The 23,385-nt window shown below is 43.5% G+C and overlaps 1 protein-coding gene across 1 annotated transcript in view; it reads right to left on the bottom strand.

Annotated features, from left to right (window-relative positions):
• Positions 1 to 6,192: 6,192 nt before the first annotated feature.
• Positions 6,193 to 23,385, bottom strand: part of Slc9a2 (solute carrier family 9 member A2) — an 86,474-nt gene continuing 69,281 nt past the window's right edge. Inside the window, exons 6-12 of the mRNA XM_038343500.1 lie at positions 19,597 to 19,686; positions 18,892 to 18,962; positions 12,800 to 12,961; positions 11,633 to 11,729; positions 9,585 to 9,716; positions 7,786 to 7,879; positions 6,193 to 6,569 (exon numbers count right to left, since the gene is read on the bottom strand). Of these exons, the coding sequence (XP_038199428.1) occupies positions 6,193 to 6,569; positions 7,786 to 7,879; positions 9,585 to 9,716; positions 11,633 to 11,729; positions 12,800 to 12,961; positions 18,892 to 18,962; positions 19,597 to 19,686 (1,023 nt within the window). The remainder of the gene's footprint in view (positions 6,570 to 7,785; positions 7,880 to 9,584; positions 9,717 to 11,632; positions 11,730 to 12,799; positions 12,962 to 18,891; positions 18,963 to 19,596; positions 19,687 to 23,385) is intronic.

Below are 23,385 nucleotides of genomic sequence, written 5' to 3'. Positions count from 1 at the left end.
TTGGTTAACCTTTGTGTTGTGTTCTTTTAAGTCTCTTACATGACGTTCACAATCTTTTCTAAGGTTGAGCCACACAAATCTGTTTCTGTATAAGTGAAAAATACCTTCATATAGTTTAACTTGGAGCTGCGTGGAAATTTGCTTTAGAGATATGGAGTGTTTATGAAGGGAGCTACTCCTCCCACCCACTGCATGACAGCCACAGGTGAATGCCGTGCAACAGGGCTCCCATGAAGCCCCATGTTTCAGAAGGCATGACTTTCCCACAAAGCAGAAAGTGCCCAGCTCAGTTCAGAGGGATGAGAAAAAGATGGGGACCAGGGAGACATTTTTGGAAGGCTCAGCCCTAAACTGATTGGCCTGAACACTGACCTGTGCATCATACTTTCTGGAGCCCACCAAAGGTGGGGGGGCAAGATAATGCTGGTTCTCTACCTGGCTGCATGCCTTGACCCCCAAGATCCAGACAGTTAACACTCTTAGGATGGAGAATCACTGGTGAGAATTTGAAGAGGGCCGGGGAGCTCACTTGCCATGCTCGGCAGAATAGTTTTATGGCTGATATGGACCACTGCTCCCAAACACATAGATTTTAGTAAGATCATCTGGCTGGAGTAGGAGATACATAGATGCTGAGACAGAAGCAGTGTGGACATGATACAGTGATCCAAGTGAGCCAGGAAGGACAAATGGCTGCATGGATATCAGGAGGCCAGGAAGAGAAGAAATCTGTACTGCCCAGTTTTATGTCAATTTGACATAAGCCAAAGTCATCTGAGAAAAAGGAATTGCCCCTCCGTTAAGATCAATCGGTAGGCAAACCTGTGGAGCGTTCTTTAATTAGTGGCTAGTGTGGGAGAGTCCAGCCCATGTGAGTGGTGCCATCCTTAGGCTGGTGGTCCTGGGTGCTATAAGAAAGTAGGCCCAGCAAACTATGGGGTACAAGCGAGGGGGCACAAGCCAGTAATCAGTGTTCCTCCATGGCCTCTGCGTCAGCTGCTTCTTCCAAGTTCCTGCACTGTTTGAGTTCCTGTCCTGACTTCCTTCAAGGATGTAGGAGTGTAAAGCAGATCCTTTCCTCCATAACTTGCTTTCCCGTTAGGGTGCTTCCTTACAGCAATGGAGACAGAACAAAAGCACACAGAAAAAAATGGTAGAAGATAAAATTTCTAGATAAAAATTGCGATAAGGGAAACGAGTTTTTATCAGTCGATTTTAACTATTATATCTTAAATAAAAATTCTGTGCATACACTGAAGGAAAATGAATGCAATTAAAATGGAAGGTGACAATTGTGGTCATGGGCAGAGCTAACCTTTCTTCAGGCTTGTCTCAGACTCATTACTGAATGCCCTACGCACCCTCCAGTCAAACGATAGGCCTAAGACCCCCAAAGGACATCCCTGGGATGATTGGCAGTGTCAAACCTCCCATAGCCTGGTTTCACTTAAACGGACACCCATTTACCTCCCTCCCCTTAACTGCTATAATGTTTCCAGTTCTGGGTAGTAGAGCAAATGTAGCATGATCTTGATCCTGTTTCCCAGTTTCACCAAGGGGTTTATTCTTTTGTCCTAAATTTGAGAGCATTCCCCTTAGCGCTTGCAGCAAGCGTTTTATAGCTTCCCTTCAGCAGCTTGCAACTGTGTCCTCAGTACAGGGGGGCCTAGAAGAACACGAGGAATGCGTTCCATCAGCACCGTTGATGTCATAACCAAGATGGCCGCTAAAACCCTAACGTCCAGGTAGGTGCACAGGGACAAAGCGCAGAGTGGCCTAGAACAAGCTAGCCATCACTCTGCTCACAATGGCGTGCATTGCAAACTCATGTTGCTAATTTCTAGAATTTTCACATAATGTTTTCTGGATCTTGGCCACAAATAACTGAAACTACTCAAAGAGAGGCTTCAAGTTACATAAAGAAGGGACTACTATATTCCATTCTGGATTGTTGGGGTTTAAGGCCATTTGTTGTTTGGTGAAGTAGCTTCTTTAAGTAAATCTGTCCCAAACTTACTTGCTTGAAGCAAAAATTGTGTGAAATGCCCAGGGTAAACCTGGTGTTGTCTAGGTCCTGTTGTGATTCTGCCACCATTATGACCATCTATTCCTAAAGCCAGTTTGTTCCTTGAGGCTGATGTCCTGGTCTCTGCTTCAGAGCTAACATAGACCGTGACATCACTGGCAAGGGTGACTGTTCTTGAGTCACCGTGAAAATACCTTTACTGGACCCTCTCTTCGGAATGAAGTTTTGGATGTGGCTAGCACAAGTCCCTAGAGCACATATGTAGGACTGGTTCCATGTATGCTGAGCTTGCACATAAACATAAAATTTCAGCTGAAAATAGGAAAGGGCCCATTGAAGCTGCACTAATGTGTGTTTATCTGCTTGGCAGCTAACACAACTGTCCACATGGATGTCTCTTTTACCGACCTCTGCAGTGGCTGGCCCCTCTCCAGGCAAGTCAGTTTAGCGTGGAGTAGATGGCACGTATACTATCATATTTTATTATATACGTGTGTAAAATCCTCAACAAATGAAATGATGATAGACCAACAAGCAGAGAAAATGAACAAAAGCCCAGGGCATGAGTTTGGTCATAAGCGTTCCTTTTCAGTAAGGTGGGGGCAGTGTACCCCCCACCACCTCTCCTATCGCTATGCCTGTAGTTTCTGCATCCCCGGCTCCAACCCACTTGCTGTGGAAGATGCAAAGAGAAAACAATTGACTTGTTTATCCCGTCATCTCCCCTCAGCACTGCAGGGCACTTTTCTGAAGGAGGGTATGCATGTTAAGTATTCTGGGTGATCTCAAGATGAGTAAGTCTACGGAGCATGTGCTTGGGTTCTGTGCAAACATTGCAATATCTTATATAAGCGACCGAAGCCTCTGCAGATTTTCATGTCCTCCAGGGGTCCCAGAATCCATGCTTTCATGGTGTTCAGGGCTCAGCAGATGGTGTCAGCATCATCTGGACAAAGCCATATCTTTAATCACCCTTTAGAAATAAAGCCCAGTGTGCCCTTTGAAGTGGCACTCATGCTTCTGTCCATACCATTGCTGATAAAATGGCAGTTTTAACCCAAACAAATGCAAAATGTGCGAAGACAACCTCTTGACCACACTTTTTATATAAATAAACACCCCCACTGCATATAAAAGAATGAACGGAATTCCATCTTAGACATATGGAGGTATGTCCACAGAACACACACTTTCTAAAGTAAAGTATTGGATTTGAGTGCCAAGTTTTCTTCACTTGCTGGCTATCTGAAAGCTTCAAGTCTTAGATTTCATGCCTAGGCAGTTCAAATATAATTTGTTACAATGATCAGGAGAACTCTCAAAATTCTCCAGGTCCTGGGCAACTTAGATTGGGTCAGGTGATGTTTGGACAAAGGAAGTCATTTGCTAAGGATGGAGGTGCTTTCTCATTTCAGAAATTTATATTGTTATTCCACTTGAAGAGCTACATTTCTTGTTTTTTGTGTTGTTTTTTGTTTATTTGTTTGTTTTGAAACAGGGTTTCTCTGTATTACTGCCCTAGCTGTCCTGGAATTTTCTCCGTAGACCAGGCTAGCCTCAAACTCACAGAGATCTGCTAGTCTTTGCCTCCCAAATGCTGAGATTAAAGTGTGCACCACCACCACCCAACAAATTTCATTTCTTTACTACCCTTTTTTATGGTGCCTGGAATCAAGTAATTATCAAAATAAGAAAGTACAGAGAAAGGCTAACATCAAATTTATTTTATTGACTTTGTCATCAAACAAATTTTAAAAATTTAAACTGATAATTAAAATAAAATTACTTATGTATTCCTTTTCTGAAATGTATACAATGTTGCTCAGATATTTTATGTGATGTTTTCTTTAGTGAAAACTGATTTTGGTCTGATTATTTATCCTGAAATGTCATAACATGCTATTTCATGTTTCTTCTTTCAGAATCAGAACGGTATTATTCTTTGTAATATTTATTCATATAGAAAACCAGTAAAAGTATTTAAAGGTGATTTTCAACTTCTGCCTTCCTCTCCAGAAGTCATTATTATCACTATGCACAATGACTATGCATTTTTGAAAATAAACATTATAACATTTTTTTGAGTTCTATTTCTATAGTAAAACCTAGGAAAACTTAAATTTCTTCTCAGAAGGAATACATGGTTTATAAAATATAGTCATTTAAAATAGAGGTTTTTTTGGCACAGAGTTCTAAGCATGTGGTTTCCCAGTTGTGTTTTACACAAGCTTTCTATGGATCTGTCTGGGGTAGCTGGGGATGGACATGCTTTAACTGTGCTTTCTTCCCCGCCACGTGATGGCCTAGCCATATCCCAAGACAGGAACTCAAGAAAAGCTACATTGATGAGGGCAGAGAGCCTGTCTGTCACACTTAGCATGTTCTTCCCCTCTGTCGTTGTTAATCTTTGTTGTCAACTTGAAATGGTGTAGAGTCACCTGGGAAGAAGGAATCTCAATTGAAGAATTGCCTTGCCTGCGGCCCGCCATGTCTGAGAAGATTGTCATTACTGACAATTGCTGTGGGAGGACCTAGCCCACTATGACCCTCACCATCTCTAAGGTGGGCCTCACCCTGTATAAGGATGTGAGCTAAGCCCAAAAGCCAGCCTTGAACCTTCCTCCATAGTCTCTGCTTCACCTCTTGCCCAGACTTCCCTGAGTGATGAATTGCGAACAGGAAGTTTAAGATGAAAATCTTTCCTCCTCTGCCTTGCTTTTTGGTCAGAGTGTTTTGCCACGGCCACAGCCACAGCCAAGCAGAGGAGTACCCCTTCCATGCTGCTTTGTGACACTGGCTGTGGCCAAAGGGACTCCAGTAAAAACTATAGTAGTGGCTTCACTCAAAATGGAAACCCGGGGAAGTGTGAAAGGATCACTATCCAGGAAACAAATGACAAGTCAATAAATCTACAGCTTAAAAAAAAAAACATTGATTTAAATATGAATCTTTAATGATTGTGTCCCACTGTTTCTCTCTGCCGTACTCCTAGAAAGTACTCCAGAGAACAAAATCTCGTGTAGAAAGACAAATCTGCGTCACTACGTCATCAGAAGGTGAAGAGGTAACCAATCACAGACTACTGCAAAGAGGGGGATTTCTCTCCAGAGTGCTTCCTCCTCCAAAGTCAAAGCCTGAAGACTCCCCATTTCCTTCGACATTGGAAGACGGTCTGTGTAAGTTTTCGCCCTTCCCAGCTTGGAGCTCTGGATGCCCTACAGGACAGTTTTACTAAAGCAGGTGGTCATAGATGCTTATGAACAGAGCCACCTCCCCTTTTCTCCCAGTAGCACACAATCTAACACCCACGGTCAGTAGTTGCTTCCCCGTCTCCCCACTAGCCACGGGAGGACTACCCGAAGCTGCCACCAAGTCTATAAACACTCTGAAATTGATTTTGCTCATGCAAATCTTTCTTTCTATACCTAGAAGAAGGAAGGGAGGTGGAGACTATATGTTACTCCAAAGCCGTGGTAAACACAGGAACAGTGTAAGAGCTTTCTGAATCTCATCATTTCTGAGTCGTGCAGGGACTTGCAACCTACACTCTGGAAGCTATGCCATTTCATCTGCCTACCATTCCAACCAGTGTGCCGCCGCTGTTGCACACCGAGGTCTCTGCTACGGGCACTGCTGTCCTTCACTGAGCGGTCGGTCCATCAGCTCAGGATGGGAAAGGTGGGTGCTGGAGCGTAGGCCCCACCTCTAGCAGCTGACCTTCACCCCCCTTGGAAAGACGGTCTCACCACCTTTAGCGCCATCCCCTTAAAAAACGGTCACTACAGATAAACACATTTTTTTTTCATAAATAAAAACTGAGGCATATTTGTAATATATTAAAATTTTCACCAACAAAGGTGTGTTAAAATCTTCAAGTTCTGTCATTCAAGTTCAATAAAGGCACACATTTTTTTTTCCTTCAGGCCTGCAAAGAATACATTTCCTAGTCATAAGTCACAAACGTCATTTTGTGGGACTTCCTTCCTTTGACTTTCCTCTTCTTGGGATAGATAAGTGCTCTTCCTGTGGTATCTGTGGCTCGACTCTGCCACCCAAAGGATGTTTCTAGAGAGAGGGCTTACATGGATTCCGCAGGCGCTCAGATTTGAGGAACAAGCCACAGCCCTGCTAGCTCATTCATCCCAAGTCTGCTTTGGCTTTTCCCATCATGGCTTCTCACTGCCGAAGCGGCCTTTCCTGTTCCCGGGTTCTGAAGCCCGTCGCACCAGCCTCGGTGGGGGCTTGGGTGGAACATCTTCAGTCAGACTGTCTTCCCTGCCCCGGCTGCACTGTTGGTCTTTGGAGAGCAGTGGCTCTCTCAGTACCCCCGGTGTCTGGGTGCCCCCCTCTTTACTGCGGGGTGCTGGAGGGGTGCTGGCCTGCACTCGTGCAGAGCCCACGTCCACCTCGTTCTTCCACTCCATTTTGTAGGCCTGGGAGGCTTTCTTTGAGAACTGATCTGGCAAAAAGCGCCTGGAGCGAGGTTGCAAATTGAGCACGGTGGTCCCAGGATCTGTGTCCGAGTCGCTGCTGCTGCCGCCGTCTGCCACAGAACAGAAGAGCAGTATGGGTAAGCAGAGCATAACAGAGATAGCACAGGTCAGAGCGAAACCCCAGTGAGTCCCTTCCCCTCGTGGGGGCCCTGGGGAAAGGGAAGCCAGAAGGGAAGACATCTATGTCACAAGAGTGTGCCCACACTAATTTTTAAGCACTTACTTAAACTGCTAAATGCATTCGTCCCCTGACTTCATCTCATCCCCCTACATTTACAGTAAGGTTAAAGGTCCAACAGATATTAGCAAGTAAGAAGGAGGACGGGAATCAATCTGAGAAGCTCCGGCTCTGCCCTCAGCTGCCCCCAGGATCCCCTTAAGAGGGCTCAGCTCTGCCTCTGACACTGGCAAGCAAACTAACAGAATTTTCCGCTAATTAGATTCATCCCTTCTGGAATTTCACACAGAACTTCACTGATTTGCTTTCCATGTCCACAGCATGGACCAAAGCATCCATGAAAATTTCCTAAGTAAAGGGAAGAAGCATGATCAGACCTTCAAGCGAAGTCTGGGTGTTAGAGGTCATGGGAGGACCAAGGATGGGACCCATCCCTGTCTACTAGCTGGCATCATCAGAACTGCATGCTTCTCTGCACACGCAGTGGTGACAAGACCAACAGTCACTAAAAGTCACTATCTTGGCTTCCATTTCCAATGCTTCCTGTTTCTCACTCCCCCCTCTATTGCCAGAAGCAGCCTTTAAACTGTCTCTGGGTTGATGAGTTAAATAAGCAGACAAGGGAGGTTGCAAAGGGGTTTAAACTCTTGTTAGATCCCATATTTTAATAAAACGAACCCTAATGTCATCCTGGGATTTACAGAAAAGAGCCTGAAGATTACAATCAAACAAAGAAATAACATCTACGGTCTATGCTATGAAAATTCATTAGCATTACTATACAAGTGTAAATGTTTATACATCTTAGGATTTACAACCTTTTATTTGCTGCTTCATAGGTGCACAGTAAAAGGATTTGCTTTTGCTATCCTTCAGGGGTCATTGTGAAAAACAAGTGACTGGATTAGTTAGACTATGCATAGAGATCCATTAATCAAGGTCACGATGTTAATAAAGGGGATCCTGATGCTACCTGAGGTTCCCAAGTGACTGAGCTCATCCTCAGTGAAGAAAACCGGAACGTTTTGTCTTATAAGCATTAGCAAACAGACAGAAGACGGCATATCTGCTTCAGGGAGAGTCCTTACCTTCATTTGAGATCTTCTTCTTCTTCTTCTGGAGTGTCTCTGGAAGCTTGGTGTTTTTAGGTAAGGATAAATACCGGGAGGTTGAAGTGGAAGCCTGTGAAGGAAATAGAAAACAACATTCAGATGGCAGAAATGTCACCTACTGCGTATTAGAAGCTAAACTTGCTGACAAAACTCGATGTTTAAAATATGATTTTAGCCCTTCGTCCCAAAATTACTTTTTTAGATACCATAACCATCATGCTTCAACAACCAAATGCCTTCCAAACCCAATGGCAGATCAATAGGAAGGAAAGAAAATAGGTGGGGCCATTAGGAAGGTGTGAAAGCCACTGGCTCTTAAAGAAAACTGGCATCCTCGTCTATAGAAGTTATTCATAAGAAAGATGTGGCATATCTGGGGGAGGGGAAATAGTAACATGTGGTAATTTAGGTTTCATTTATTTCAATTAATCTTAAAATGAAGGAATAGCAAAGTGTTGCAAAATCAAGTTACTAAGATTCTGAACATCTGTCTTTAGTTTCTAGAATTATTTTTTAACGGTAACTACTGCATATCACACATAGAAAAACCTTCTCCTGTTCGTATATTTCTGATGCTTCAACACGGAATTTTACTGAAAATAGGCACCTGTCACGTTATATCGTCAATGACTGTGTCGTTGTCAATGGCTTCCCTTATCTGCTGAGAAGTCCCTGCCAGCTGGACTTTGGGGCAAACTGCACTGTGAATGCTCACCTCCCCTGGCACTCCCGGCTTTTTTTTTTTTATCGCCAAGGAAGGTAATACTTGTCTGACATCAGCAGTTTGGACCCTGGTACCTATTCTTGGATGGTTCAAATGTAATCATGGGCTGTATGATGGTCAAAGGCCAAGGGAGTGTGCAGCAGTGTGCTCAGGAGCTTGTTGCCTAGAGACAGCGCAGCTCGCCTAGTCTATATATACACAATGTTCACACCACAAAGCCACTCAGCAACATGTCCTCAGAATGGATCTCAGTGTTCTACACAAGTCACTGTATCATGATCCATACAAAATTCTCATTAGCCATACAAAATGGGGCCAGCCATTCTGATTAAAATTATGTTTTGGTTATGCCTGCCAGCTTCTTTCTTTGGCTTTTAAAACATCTATTTTCTTTTCTCCAAAGCACTTACTGCATTTATGAATAACAATATATATGAATATATATAACTACATATATAACTATATATATGTATATATATTCGATTGCTGGTGGTTTACCTCTCTTCTAGCACAAGAATCTAAGAATCTTAGGCATAGGAATCTATTCATTTTACTCTCCAATGAATTCCATGTGTCTAAGACTGGCAAGGATATAAAATAAGTAGAGTGATATAGGCCTATAGAACCTGCACATCAGAGGTAGAGTCAGGAGGATCAGGAGTTCAAAAACATCCTTGGCTATATAGTGAGCTCAAGGCCAGCCTGGGTTACATAAGATTTTGAGTAAATGAAACAAAAGCAAAAAATAATAATAATATAAAAGGAACGAACTATCATTTGTATTTTTTTTTGAATGTACATTTCACTCTGTTGCCTAGGCTGGCCTCCAGCAGCTCTCCTGCTTCAGCCTTTCAAGTTGTTGGGGCTAGAGGAGATCAACTCTACGCATGGTAAAAATGACTTTATTATTTGTCCAAGCCTAGGGTATCTGGGAATTGGCCCTCAGCAGCCATTCGACCGGCAGAGCCAAAGTTCCTTCCTGTCAGCTGGTCAGTGGAACAGCTGAGGACTCTGTCCTTGGAATCTTTGTGCTTCTGAAGGCAACACTTGCCCTGCGCTCGTGGTTTAAGCTGTTGTCCTTCCTGAGGCTCTCCCGAAGGCTGTGCCGTCTGCGGATCAGGATCTCCTTGGCCTGCCTCTCGCTCGTATCTGCTGTCAGGTTGTGTCTGTTATACGATAAGGTCTGAAATAACAACACACACAGGACATTTTTACCAAGCAATCCACCGTTTCTCCTCAAGTTCAAGCTTCACTTTCCTTTGGGATTACGTCACTGCAGTCAGCTTCTCTAGGGGACAAATCCAAAATGAAAATCCAGAGTCCCAGTGCGTAACACTCAGAGTTTGAAAGAATTTTTCCTCCGGGAAATCAGTGAGTATGTTTTTCTTCATTGGAAAGTGTGAACTTTGTGAATTAGAAAAGCAATTTCCTTCATGAATACCTTGTCTGCTTTCTATGCATCCAGCCATGATTAATAGGGAAACAAGAATCATTTTCAAATACAATCTGTACTGAGTAGAGAGACAGATTGATGATATGAGTCATACTGACACTTGGTGGCACCACATCCTCAGACTAATATCAGGGCTGTCATTATGAGACGTTCTGTCACCGCCAGCAACTATCACCTCTAAATGAGGGCTACCCAGCTCATACCACATGAAGCAGAACTAGTACTTAAGTTCACTTCCTCACAGAATTGGCATGGATGTCCTGGAAACATTCCATGTCCCGAAATATCCTAGGTCCTGCAGGCCAATGGAAAGGTGACATGGTGTCGATTCCACTTCTGTCTCAAGAAGTTTCCTATCTAGTTGGACATCTGCGTCTAATAAAACCATAAAAACAAATGCTCCATTAGCTGCACTGCATAAGCCCCACGTGTTATCTGATCTAGAATAGGGCGGGGATAGTACGACGGTTCTTGGCGAGAACTTAAACATGGGAAGCTATGGGCCAGCTAGCAGGAAGCAGGAGCTGGCTCTAAGTATAGAGAAACAGTCCACGCTACACAGGCCGTGGCCTGAGGACAGAGCCCGTGGTTCCGTGAAAGTCAGGAGCGAGTGGATGGATTGTATGTGGGATAGTGCTGGATGAAGTGGGGCTTGGCAGTAGGGGCTCCCAAACTGTATGGAAACAACTGTTGTTCTGTTTCATGTTAAAGAGAAGGCTGCTGCCCTTGAAAGAGCTTTGGAGAAATGGGCATGAAAGGACATGGATAAAATAGTGGCAGCCTGAAGGAATTGCCCGCTAAGTCTACAGGTGTAAACTCTGAAGAAATGAGGATGACCTCTGCCAAGCTGAGTGTGCCTCAGTTTCTTCATCTGGGAAATGGAGACAACAATAGCGCCTAGCACAAGAGGGCTTAAAGGAGTCAAGAAAAACAGTGTGCTAAATGACACTCGGAAAATGGCAAGACCCTGGGACCATTAGCATGTCATTAACATATGATTTGAATGTTATTAGAATAGGTTATTAACAATGGGAGAAAAGGACTCCGAATATATGAAGAAAGAAATTGTAGCACTTTATGAAAACAGAGTTGTTATATTTACAGTCTATGCTATAAAACTTTTTGAAAATTTCTGTATTTTGTTATCTATATGTGTGGGGGGGGGCATGTGTGCACGTGTGCAGATGCCCCAGAGGCACTGGATTCCTCTCGAGCTGGAGTTACAGATGCTCGGGGGCCACCCTGGATGGGGGCTGGAAATAGAGGTCAGGTCCTTCTGGAAGAGCAGAAGAGCTGCCAAGCTATGGCCTCAGCCCTATAAAGTACTTTCAGATCTAAAAACAATCAGATCACTTCTTCATAACTGGCCCACACATCAGTCCTTATCTCTTAAACTTAAGCACCTGAGCCCCCTTTGATTCCTCAGCTGAGGTGTCTGGGAGAACTTTGGAAGTCTCCAGGATGGGAAGCCAGGAAAGGGTCTGAGAGAACAAGAGGGGATGCCCCATGTGGTGCTCACAGGGAGTGGGGGGGTGGTACTCTGGCGGGGCAGGTGTGCTACAAAGATATCCATTTACAGTACCCAGCTGGAAAGCATATTTTCAGCCAAAATCAAGTATGTACTTTGGTGCATCGCTTTTTCCTACCCGCTGCCGGATTTGATAGAGGTTCCTTGATAGTATCTCCCTAACTTCATCCATCTCGCCTGGTGTGAGCTTCCTTATTTTCTCTTCACGGCAATCACTGTAAAAGTTTAAGAGGGAAAGGTGTTTTGCCTTTAGAAGTGTTTCAGAATCATCGAATTTCTTCTTTGGTGTTATAACATTGTTACTTTCCGAGTAAGATTATAGTTTAAAAAGGAGTGAGTAGGAATTGCTCAATATTTTCAAATATTCTAAATATTTTTTTAAAAATACTCAGTTTTAGAATAATTAAGTTTCTGAAACTTATTTCCATGGTAAAATTCATTACTGGTAAGTTTAACTGTGCATGAGTTTCCACTGAGTTGACTATTACATCATGTTCCCACAACCCCAGTGCTTGTGGTGTAGCCTGGATGGGCTTGAAGCTCACCATCCTGAGACCTCGGCTCCAGTACCCTGTGAATGCAGGTGTATGTTACCACAGCCAGCATCTCAAGTGATTAGTTTTAAGAAGGACTCATGATGTTATCAATTCATTATTGCTAGCAAAATGTAATGCAGAAGTGGTCATTCCAATAGAAATTTAGTTAGCTATATTTTATTGAGCCTCGTCACCACAGATTATGAATTGAGTTCTTGTGGAGTGACACCTGGGCCTCTATAGTCTTTCATACTCCTGAAGTGTTTCCAGGGTGCAGCCAGAGTCAGTGTCTGTTCTCCCCAAGCCTAAGACCACTACTGTGATTGGTCAATAAGGAAACAGCTGTATGCTGTGTATACACACAGTAGCCAACCTACCATGTGTGGAAAACATTCCATGTGACCCAGCGGAGAGAATTTTAACTCACCTTCAACCAGTACTGAACTTCCCAAGGCTAATTTGACAAAGGCAGGAGGATCCTCAACATGACTGTAATTTTGGACTTGGCATTCTCAGTATAGCACAGCATACGGCATAACGTGACATAAAACATGACACACGAACACCCAGAGCTGTCTTCCAACCAGAATCTCAATCTGTTCTGGGATCTTAAGCCACCACCAGAGGACTTACATCAGCAATACTATTATTACCATCCTAATAATACTGCTGCTATCACAGGTTTCAAAACCGCACCAACGCCTACTTATTGCTAGGGTATTAACGTCACTCCGCAAAGCGATACTCACTTAAGAGATGCAAACGAGGGGACAGTGCTTATCATGCCCGTCTCTGCCATCTCGATGGCGTGTTTTATCTCAAGCTTTTTATATAAAGACACGATGCTAGACTTGGGTTGGTTTTCCCGAATCAGGAGCTTCCGAAGGTATTTGTCATCAAATTTCTTAAACCTATAAATAAGTAAAGTCAGAATTCAGGTCAATGAATACTTCACTGAATAAGTAAAAACATAGAAAATTTAACTGGTCTTATCATATGCATATTTTTACATATGTTTTGGTGTGTTCATATATGTGTGTGTGTGTGTGTGTGTACGTGTGTGTGTGCGCGCACGAGCGCACGTGTGTGTGTGTGTGTGTGTGTGTGTGTGTGTATACAGTGTAACTAACAAGCATCCAAATGCCTTAAGCCATGTATTCAAACTGAACCAATCTTCCTAGCCCTCCCCCAACCTCCACCAGGTCAAACTCTTCAGCATCCTGTGTAATATTTCTCTTCTGTATTTCATGGCATGGGCTGACGTGTCCCAGCATACGTTCTTCTGTTGAGGTCCTGATTCCTAGCGCATCTAGGACTGAGACCATATGTGGAGACATGCTCTTCACGGACATGATCAAGTTGAGATGAAGTCATTAGGGTGGGCTCTCCTTAGTGTGACTGGCACACTGGTAAGAAGGGTGCACTTAGTCACTGACATACAAAAAGACATGGGTGTGAAGGGTCACAGAAAGCCCCACCCTCTCCAAGCACACACACAGCATCTCCTTCCCTTAGAGCCCTCAAGGTGAATGGATGGATGTGGACCCCCAGACCCTGATTTTCCTGAAAACAACTTGCTACAGCTGCTCTGAGCAAAACAGCTTGTTTTCCTATGTTTGCAGCTGCTCTGAGCACGAGACAGGGGAATGGTTTCTGGTGGCTGCAGCTGAAAGATCCCGAGAGCTGGGGGCGTGGCCAGAGCACTATATAAGCTGCCCCTGACCGCAATAAAGAGAGCATTCTGGTTTCAAGGATGATCTGTGACTCCATGTCTCTGTCTCTCTGTCTGTGTGTGTATGTGTTTAAATCTCCAGCCTAGGTCCCAACTCACATCCAGTCCTGTAGTGTGGACATTACAAATAGACATTGTAAACACCTGCTCTTTATATTCCTCCTAAAAGTGAGACAAGCCATTTCTGTTGTTTAAACCGCCTAATGTGTACAACTTTGCTATGGTAGCCCTGGCCGAGCTAGCATTCCCTACCACTCAATGAGCAATCGCTTTAAGTTCTACCCTCAAATGGAAGCACACAAAAGTGTGTTCACTTCTCACCATCTCTAGCGTGATCACTGTGGTCCCGGATGCATCTGATTTGTTCCTATGGACTCTGATACTGATTTGGGCCCCTAATATGTGTCTCTGGCTCCGTAGTGTAGTCCCAGCCCAGACACTAGAGTCCCTGCTGGAAATGTCATCTGTGTAACAGCACGACAGCACACAGTTGGGGTGCCTGAGCATAGCTCTGCCCCTCGTGGGGTCCTTCCTATCTCTGACACTTGTCACCTGTACTCTGTGGGGGGTTATATTCATTGTCGCACCTATAGGAATGTTTTCTTATATAGCCTTTATGTCTCTCAGCAACATCAGTAGTAATTATCTCACAAGCACCCCCACAAGACAGACTCTGCCCCCTGTTCTCCCCAAGACAGCTACTTCCATCCTGTTCTAGCCTCACGCTCCTTCATGCTCCCCCTCCTCTCTCACTTCTCAGATGTACTTTTCCACGCAGCAGCTCTCGTTATGTGGCATGCTGCGTATTTTCCTTATTCATCTTATAGCCTGTCTCCTAGCAGCCAAAGGTAAAGTCAGTATTATAGGGATTCTCCCTCCCCCCGCTATATCACCAATGCTGAGAGCCAACCCAGGCACAGTGTAAGTATGTGTGGTATAGTGGCCCCAGCGTCTTCCTGTATCCACATCTGCCAAAACCCAGCAATAGCTTTCTGTCATGGCCTAGATGACCTCTGCCCTTTTCCTAGTCACTGGGATCAATAATGTTACTTGTTTGGGTGACTAGCCTCTTACTGACGTAATGACTAAAGAGGCTTACTCCTGAAGCCTGGATCCAGTGTGTCCATCCCATCATAACCACACACCATCCTATCTATGAAGTGGTAGGAACCAAGGTGAACAGCTGTAAATAAGGTAGTTATTTTACCCCCACAAGCTCTGATAGGATCGACTGACTACCATCGAGCCCACAGTGGCAAGAACAAGTCCAAGCCCCACCCAGATTAGCCCGGCCCAGTCCAGCCCAGCCCACTTGGAGCTTCTTGACTCACACAATTTAATAATAAATGACTACTATTTTGATCCCCTGGCTTTGAGGATGGCTTGTTATGTAACACCACATGCCAGTATACAGGTAAAAACAACATGCAATAAATGATCCTTGAGAAAGACGCAAGTATATACCATTGATTCGCCATCAACCCAAAGAGGTTTATTGGCACACCTGTGTCATGAATGAAACCAATGTGAACCAGCTTTCTTGGCACTGGCCCTTTGTTCTAAATACCGGAGGGATCTGAATAATTAAAGGGCTACCCTGAATACACTGTGCTAGTGACCCATTACTATATGAAGGCTGGGTCTACTCCTTCTGATGTTTATTTTGAATTTTCTGTTTTAGGCTCACGAAGTCAGGATTCTCAACAATAACACAAAGTCTCCAGCACTTCTCATATGACTATTATTGTTTTAGATTTCTTCCCGGAGATAAACACACGGGAGAGTGAACACGGATGGGAGAGGCAGCTGTTCTCTCCTGCATGGGGCGTGCGTGTTTTCTTATTGCTTTCTCCCCCTCTCCCACACCTCTGCCAAGCTCCACACGGGTGTCCTCTTTCGCATCATTAGACTCCCGGTCGCAGGGCCTGAGCAAGTCCACTGTGTCACCTTTCATTCTCCTCTCAAGTGATCGAGAGCCTCGAGAATTCACTGCCAGGGCCAACGAGGTTCGGTAACACTGGGGCTCTAGAGGACAGGGAAGGACATCCAACAGGCTCAAACCATGCCTTCTTCTTTTTGTACGTTTGTTTTTAGCAGTGGCAATGGTTCTGTACCCACCGAAGAGGTTATGTGTGGAATCGATTTTAAAATGGTTTGTATCAAAGCCTAGTCTCCAGTACCCACTTTCCCCGTGATTGTACAGTAGACGTGACAATCAAGATAATGCTTTGCAGTTGATGTGACGGAACATAGAAACCTAAAATGCTTATGGATTAGTTAAGACTCTTCGTTCCTGATTCAAAAAGTCATAAAAAGGCAGCAGTTGCTTCCAAACGTGAGCCAAATGTTGGCACTGTTCTTGTTTATGTCCACAGTCCAGCTATGGCTTCCTTGGGAAGTCTGCCTGCAAGACATCCGTGGACCTCAGAGACAGGAGTTGCCTGAGACACAGGGCACAAGTACTCCCTCTGACCTTCACCTGAATTCCACTTCCAACTAGTGTGATCACAGCCTCATCCCTCCCCCTTCTTGGGCTGGTGAGGATTTCTCATCAGCTGGGCACAAACTAGAGCTATCTAGGAAGAAGGAACCTTTACAGAGAATATGCCTTCATAAGATCAGCATTTTCTTGATTAATGATTGACCTGGTAGAGACCGGTCATGGATGGGTTGTGCCACCCACGTGCAGGGGTTCCTGGCGGTGTAAAAAAAAGCAGGCAGAACTAGCTGTGAAGAAGGAGCCAGGAAGCAATGTATCTCCATGGTCTCTGTTCCTACCTGGAGTTCCTGCCTCAACACCCCCCTTCATAGTCCACAGCAAGCTAAACGATGAAATAAACCCTTCCCTCCACACATTGCTTTGGGTTCTGGTCTTTATCACAGCAATAGAAAGCCAAATAGGACAGCATCTCTTTTTCCTAATAGTGCCTGGGGGTCGCTGACCTAGCATGCACTTACACATGTCTGCACTCTCCCTACTTGGATGCAGCAGGGTGTGGGAGAATGTGAAACCTCAGCTTGGCTTTTGAAAAGAAACACGCTAGTCTACATCATGCCTCTCACTCAACACACTGAGAGTGTACCAATGGGAGCCTATAGGAAGGAAAAGTGATCCGGTCAGAAGGGAGAAGATGAAACAATGGGGAAAGAGGAGAAGAAAGTCTGTTTGATTGGTTTGGCACATAGGAGGGCCCATCTACATGAGGAAAGTCTTCGCGTGTACAGTAGGGTTGGAGAGAGAACAAGGCAGGCACAGTGGGCTGGCTTTAATCCCACAGCCAGAAAAAAAGAATGTTTTTCAAGAGAAATAGCCATTTGTTCCGAGTTTTACACTGCATGTTTAGTCGGCTTTATTACCTTGTGCTCCCAGGTTGTTAACTGGGTGTCCTGCCTGTATAAAAATATCTTTCCTTGATTTATATTAAAAAAGGCTAAGCTCAAGGGACCTTCTAACATCTACAAACATGAACAGTGCTATAAACCTTGTAATTACTTGGGCACTAATGTCATTGTAACTGATTGAATTAAGAATCTCACCTCCTCCCTTTCTCCTCTCTCTCTCTCTCTCTCTCTCTCTCTCTCTCTCTCACACACACACACACACACACACATACACACACACATACACGTCTGCTTACCACATGACTGCTTTGCTGTCTCTATTATATAACTTGAATATACAACTCTGTGACATACACATCTTACGTTTCCCAGCACCATGCTATGTGCATGAACAAACAGAACCATTCAAAATTCTTCCACTTTACATACAGAGATCATCGGGTAGACAAGTTGATATCAAGGAGTGGGCAGTGGAATAAAATGCCTGTGAGTGAGTTAGGAAAGCAAGAGGACACATCTCCATATGGTCTAGAATGTGCCCCCTGACCTCCCCTTCCCGCCTACACTCTGCTTCCGTCAGCCATCTGACCTAGCCAGTGACAGATACACAAATGTTCACAGATTCTATAATGTTCTATAAGAAAAGAGGCCAACATGTGGCTGTTTCTGACAACCATCATGGACGACACCAAAGTGGCCAGGGAAGAGGGTACCCACCACGGGCTCCCATTAGCTGATGAGGGGTGGATCCTAGAACCCATGTGTCGAACATAGCTGTCAGAACCCTTCACTTCTTGATCTCGTCACCCTGTCTGCTTTCTTGTTCCCACCTCAGTTTATAACAACCATGAAGACAGGCAATAAATTGAATCTCACCACTAACCTGGCCTTTTTTTAAAACAAAAGTAAACTCGTGTGTGTGTGTGTGTGTGTGTGTGTGTGTGTGTTGTGTGTGTGTGTGTGAGCGCACGCGCGCGCGCGCGCGTGTGCACGAACACGAATACTTTCCATAAACACAATCTTTCAGGTACATGAATCCCTCAATGTAAGCTCATGGATTTCTGCAGGTTTACTGCTATTCCCTGGGGCTGTGAATCTCTACCCCTCCTATGTCCCTTACCCTTATATGGCAGAATAGACAGTAATGGAATCCTTAACTTTTAACTCATTGAATGGGACTCTTGGTTCTTTTGCAGTGAGGAACCGCCACAAAGGTTGGCTCCAGCCGCGGGATCTGCATGGACGAGCTGTTTGACTGTTTTTGAGGACCTTGGTTAGAAGTGGCAAAAGATGTCTTGTCCTTTAGTGGACTTTCTTCCATCTTTCAGCCTGAAACGGGTGATGCTGAAGGGGCGGTTTTGCCCCAAGAGCCAACATGGAGGCGACTCTTGGTGAGTTACTCTACCCTTAGAAACGTGGAGTTGAGCTCTCATCGGCTTAGCCTGAGTCTCCTACTTCTGCCTATTCATATAAGGAAATAAACTTTTGCCTCATTTCTAACAACTTTATATCTCTGTCATGGCTGAGACATTGTTGTTGTAGTTGGCACAGTCTCTAGGTAGCTCAGGTTGTTGCCCTGGAACTCCCGCCTTAGCCTCCATTGTTCTGAGATCATAAGAATGAACTACCACACCTCTCTATAGCTAAGTGGCGCCTTAAAGGACACATAGTAGCACAACATAGGATTCAGAGTCTGGAAGATCCAGCATACTTTGTTTCTAAGAGTGACCCAGAGCCGCTCTGATGGGGAGTCCCAAGGCCTCTTACTTGTCTCTCCAGAAGTTGTGACCCCAGTGTCCACAAACATCTTCGATTCCAGTCTTCACATGATCGAAAAACTGCAACAGAAGAAAAGACAGGCTAATTCACTCCCCTTTTCTGGAAGTTGGTCATTTTTACCCTTCTGCCATCATACCTAACTCCAACGACACTCTGTTTTGTTGAAAGCCATAAGCTGACTTTTTTGGTTTGAGTTTTATAGTTTGAGATGGGGTTTCTCCACACGGCTGCCCTAGCTGTTCTAGAACTCATTCTGTAGACCAAGCTGGCACTGAACTCACAGAGATCTGCCTGCCTCTGCCTCTTGAGTGCTGGGATTAAAGGCATGCAACACTGTCAACCAGCTACAAGCCAATTATTTATCCTCAATTGTTTGTGTGTTAGGCAATGTTTTCATTACTTTGATCATCCTAAGTTTGATCACAACTTTCAAAATTATAAGAAATGGGTAGCAAAAACATCTTTAGGTTGAAGGTTTTATTTTCCCTTAGCTGGTTCAGGCCTTTAGCAGACTTGGGCTGGATATCATGGGGTTATGACAAGTGCATCTCCCATCATAGACCATCTGGATGCTTCCCCTGTCCCCTTGAGTCTTCTGTTCTCTTCCCCCTCCAGAAATGCACAACAGTGCAGTACTGCTTCTGTGATCACTACACACATTCATTGTTAACTTCTTCATCACACAGCACCTACCCGGCAGTGGATCTCTTCGCTGACGGCTTGCTGCTTCTTATTAGCTCTCTTAACATCAAGAAACTCCACCAGGGGTCTGATGGTTATCCCCTGCACAAAAAGATGAACCCAAATACATAAGTCTTCTTGTAAGAAAAAAGTTAGACCACAGTTGATCATCTCCTAAGAATCGCCAACCACCAACAAAAGCTAGCCCATTGTCAAAAGTTAGATAGTAAACACAAAACTTGGTTATTCCTTTTCCTTTCCCCAGATGTCTTACTTTAGGGAGATCATTTTCAACACAAAACAGATTTGGAAAATCAACAGAATAAACTGAAATGTAAGAAACAGTGAAGTTCAGTGGAACCAGCACTTATTGTATTACCCAGAGAAAAGCTCTCCAGTGAGTCCTTCATTTACTCTTTCTACCCAGATGGTTTTCACTGAGCTGTTTTGGCATGCCTCTCCGGGAGCATGGACATCAGAACACAGAGATGCCAAAGGACCTTGGCTCTAGGATTTTGGGTATAAGAGAAGGTCATCTCTATCACAACACAGTTACATAGTAGGCAGAAGAGGAGTGAAAGACAGACACCAGGAGAGAGGGCAGGGAGAGGGCCTAGGAAGCACCCAGCAGGGATCTGGAAATGTGTAGGTATCATCTGGCAGAGACTTCAGAACAGTCAAAGAGCAGCAGCCAGAAATAGTGCAAGGGCAATCTAGGCACACCTAGGACTTAACTTCAGAAATGGAGGAAACCACAAGCTGGGGGTGGGGGATAAAAAAAAAACCCATATTCTGAACAAGGATCTCTGCAAATTTTCATTGTCAACATCTCAGTCAATAATGAAACATTAAAAGCATCCTCCTTAGAGGTACAGAGGGCAGAAGTCACTAGGTTCTGCTGTTGGGCAAAGCTTTGCTTATTGTTCTCCAACCACAGTCAACAGACAAAAGGCAAGACGTGCTGGCAACAAAGTGGCAAGAATTTCTTGTTAATGGATAGTTTGTATTTTTGTTCTAAACCCTGAGACAATCCCTTCCATATAAAAGAGCAAGAAAGGGACTAGTATAAAATTAAAATACACAATCCATTTTAATAATCCCTATTAAAATCATATAGTATTTTAAAGAGCATAAACAATAATCACATAATAACAATACTTATTCTATTACGTAATACCTCATATTATGACTATATGATGTGTATGAGTAACTAGTATGTACTACTATACAATATGACATATATACTAGGGGAAACTATGTACATATTAAATTCATATATTAGATGTATTCCATGCGTATATATTCATGTATATATAAAGCCTTATGATACTTAGAATTCTCTACATAAAGCCCATATGTAGAGAATTCTAAAACTTAACTGAAGGATATTAGAAAGATTAGAAATTTTAAAGTGCCATACTGATTTCCAGAGTGGTTGTACAAGTTTGTATTCCTACCAGCAATGGAGAAGTGTTCCCCTTATTCTGTATCCTTTCCAGCATAAGGTGTCGTCAGTGTTTTTGATCTTGGTCATTCTTACAGGTGTAAGATGGAATCTCAGAGTTGTTTTGATTTGCATTTCCCTGATGGCTAAAGATGTTGAACATTTCCATAAGTGTCTTTTGGCCATTTGAGGTTCTTCTGTTGAGAATTCTCTGTCTAGTTTTGTACCCAATTTTTAATTGGATTATTTGGAATTCTGAGGTCTAATTACTTGAGTCTTTATATATTATAAAGGTCAGTCCTCTGTCTGATGTGTGCTTGGTGAATGGCTGGGGCAGACTGTGGGGCCACTGGCAGTGGCACCAGGATTTATCACTACTGCTTGTACTGGCTTTGGGGAACCTATTCTCTTTGGATGATACCCTGCTCAGCCTAAATATAATAGGGAGGGCCTTGGACCTTCCTGAAAGCAATGTGCTTTACCCTCTCTGGGGAGTGGATGTGGGGTAGGTGGAGGGGATGGGAGGAGGGGAGGGAGTGGAAACTGGGATTGGAATATACAAAGAAAAAATATAGTTTCTTTTAAAAAAATAAAATAAAATAATTTTTAAAATGCATTTAAAGTTTAAATAGGATATATAGATTACAATGACATTTTCTAAACTAATGTCTGTACACAATATTTTAGTATATTGGTTAGGATGTGAAACAGAACTTGAGCAATCTTTAATTAACCTATAACAGCAAAAGCAGCCAGATTTTTTTTTCAAAAAGGAAAATAACGGGGAATTTGCAGACACAACACAATCTACCAGCTATGGTCACATCAGTTATGATATTGACCCCCAAAGAGGCAGGAAAGGTGTGCAGGAGGAGTGCCAGGGCTTTGACTCGGGGTCTATAGCACACATGGGAAAGCTTGTTGTTTTCTCGACAAGAGGAGGGTCGTGTTGAGGTGTATTGTCTGCCATTTGATTTCCATTTCATCTTTCCATCTGTATTTAGATGTTAAGAAAAGTTCATAGGGACGAGTTGAGAACAAACTCAGGCTAGCTCAGAACTCACTGTGTAGCCCAGGCTAGCCTTGAAATTGTATCAGTCCTTCTGCCTCAGCCTCTTAATTGCTGAAATTACACTTGTGAGTCATCACTTTTGGCTTGTCCTTTAGTTCTTAAGGATGGTTTAGATAGCATAATACCTAACACACGCATGCACACATATGTGTACACACATGCACACCCACAAACACACACACACACACACACACACACAAGTAGGTCATTGGTTTTGTTCCATCAATCCAGCACGAACATTTCTCTAGCACAACTTTCATTTTTTGTTTTTGCTTTCTTAAGTGAAACTTGGTTTTAACCAAATTTGATATGAGCCATCTCTTGTGTTCTATTTGTACTTCCGTCTGCCACTTGGAAATAACACAGGCGCTAATAACAGCTTCCCAATCAACACGTTCTGGAATTTTTAATGCATGCAAACAAAAACGAGTGCAGTTGTGATGTTCAGAGACGATCACTCCACTGAGTTCCTTGCCCCATAGAACTGCCCCTCAAAATAAAAACAAGAAAATCGGTGTAATTCTTAACATCAAAAACATTAACGTATTCTGGAGACAATAATTACATGTGTCTCTTCCCCTTTCATTTTGTCAGTAAATAAAGGGGAATATCCAGAATTTGAAACCACGGTGTATGAAAGTAGGTATGGACGTGGGCCTGCCCAGTCCTGACATTGGTTCCTACCAGACTGACAGACTGGAAGTCAATGAATGAAATGACTAAATTGTACTGCCAGCTCTAAGAAGAAAGTGTGGATATGCCTAGAATAACTCTAGTTTATAATATATAATTTATATTATAATATAATATATATATAAGTTCACAATTAATAAAGGAAATGATGCATCTAATTTAAATCACATTCCCTTTAGTACATCTTCATTCCTGGAACTGTTTTATTGTCTTAGCACACTAAGTAGGAGTCATTTGTTAAGCACTGCTTGGTTTCTGTCCCACTCTCCTTCCTTCCTCAATAATCTATTCTGAGGTAGAGCATGTAGCACGTACATGCCATGTCTGGTTAATCAGGATAATTTATTACCCATCCAAAGCCTTTGGTTTGCAAGGACAGAGGGAGGATACGTCTGATGGGACACCAACTTTATCCATTTGGAAACTTTCTAATTTGGGTTACCTAGGAAGCAAACTGATAGAACTTCCAAGAAACTTGTTACTATGGGGGGGGGGGAATTAAAAATAAAAATCCTGAGTTTACCAACAGCACGCCAAAATAAATAGCTGCAAAGGGCAAGCAAACGCTCAGCTGCCATTCAAGTTTGGCACA

Source organism: Arvicola amphibius, chromosome 9 (genome assembly GCF_903992535.2).
Source record: "Arvicola amphibius chromosome 9, mArvAmp1.2, whole genome shotgun sequence".
Classification (NCBI taxonomy): domain Eukaryota; kingdom Metazoa; phylum Chordata; class Mammalia; order Rodentia; family Cricetidae; genus Arvicola; species Arvicola amphibius.
This window is presented reverse-complemented; position numbering and strand designations above follow the sequence as displayed.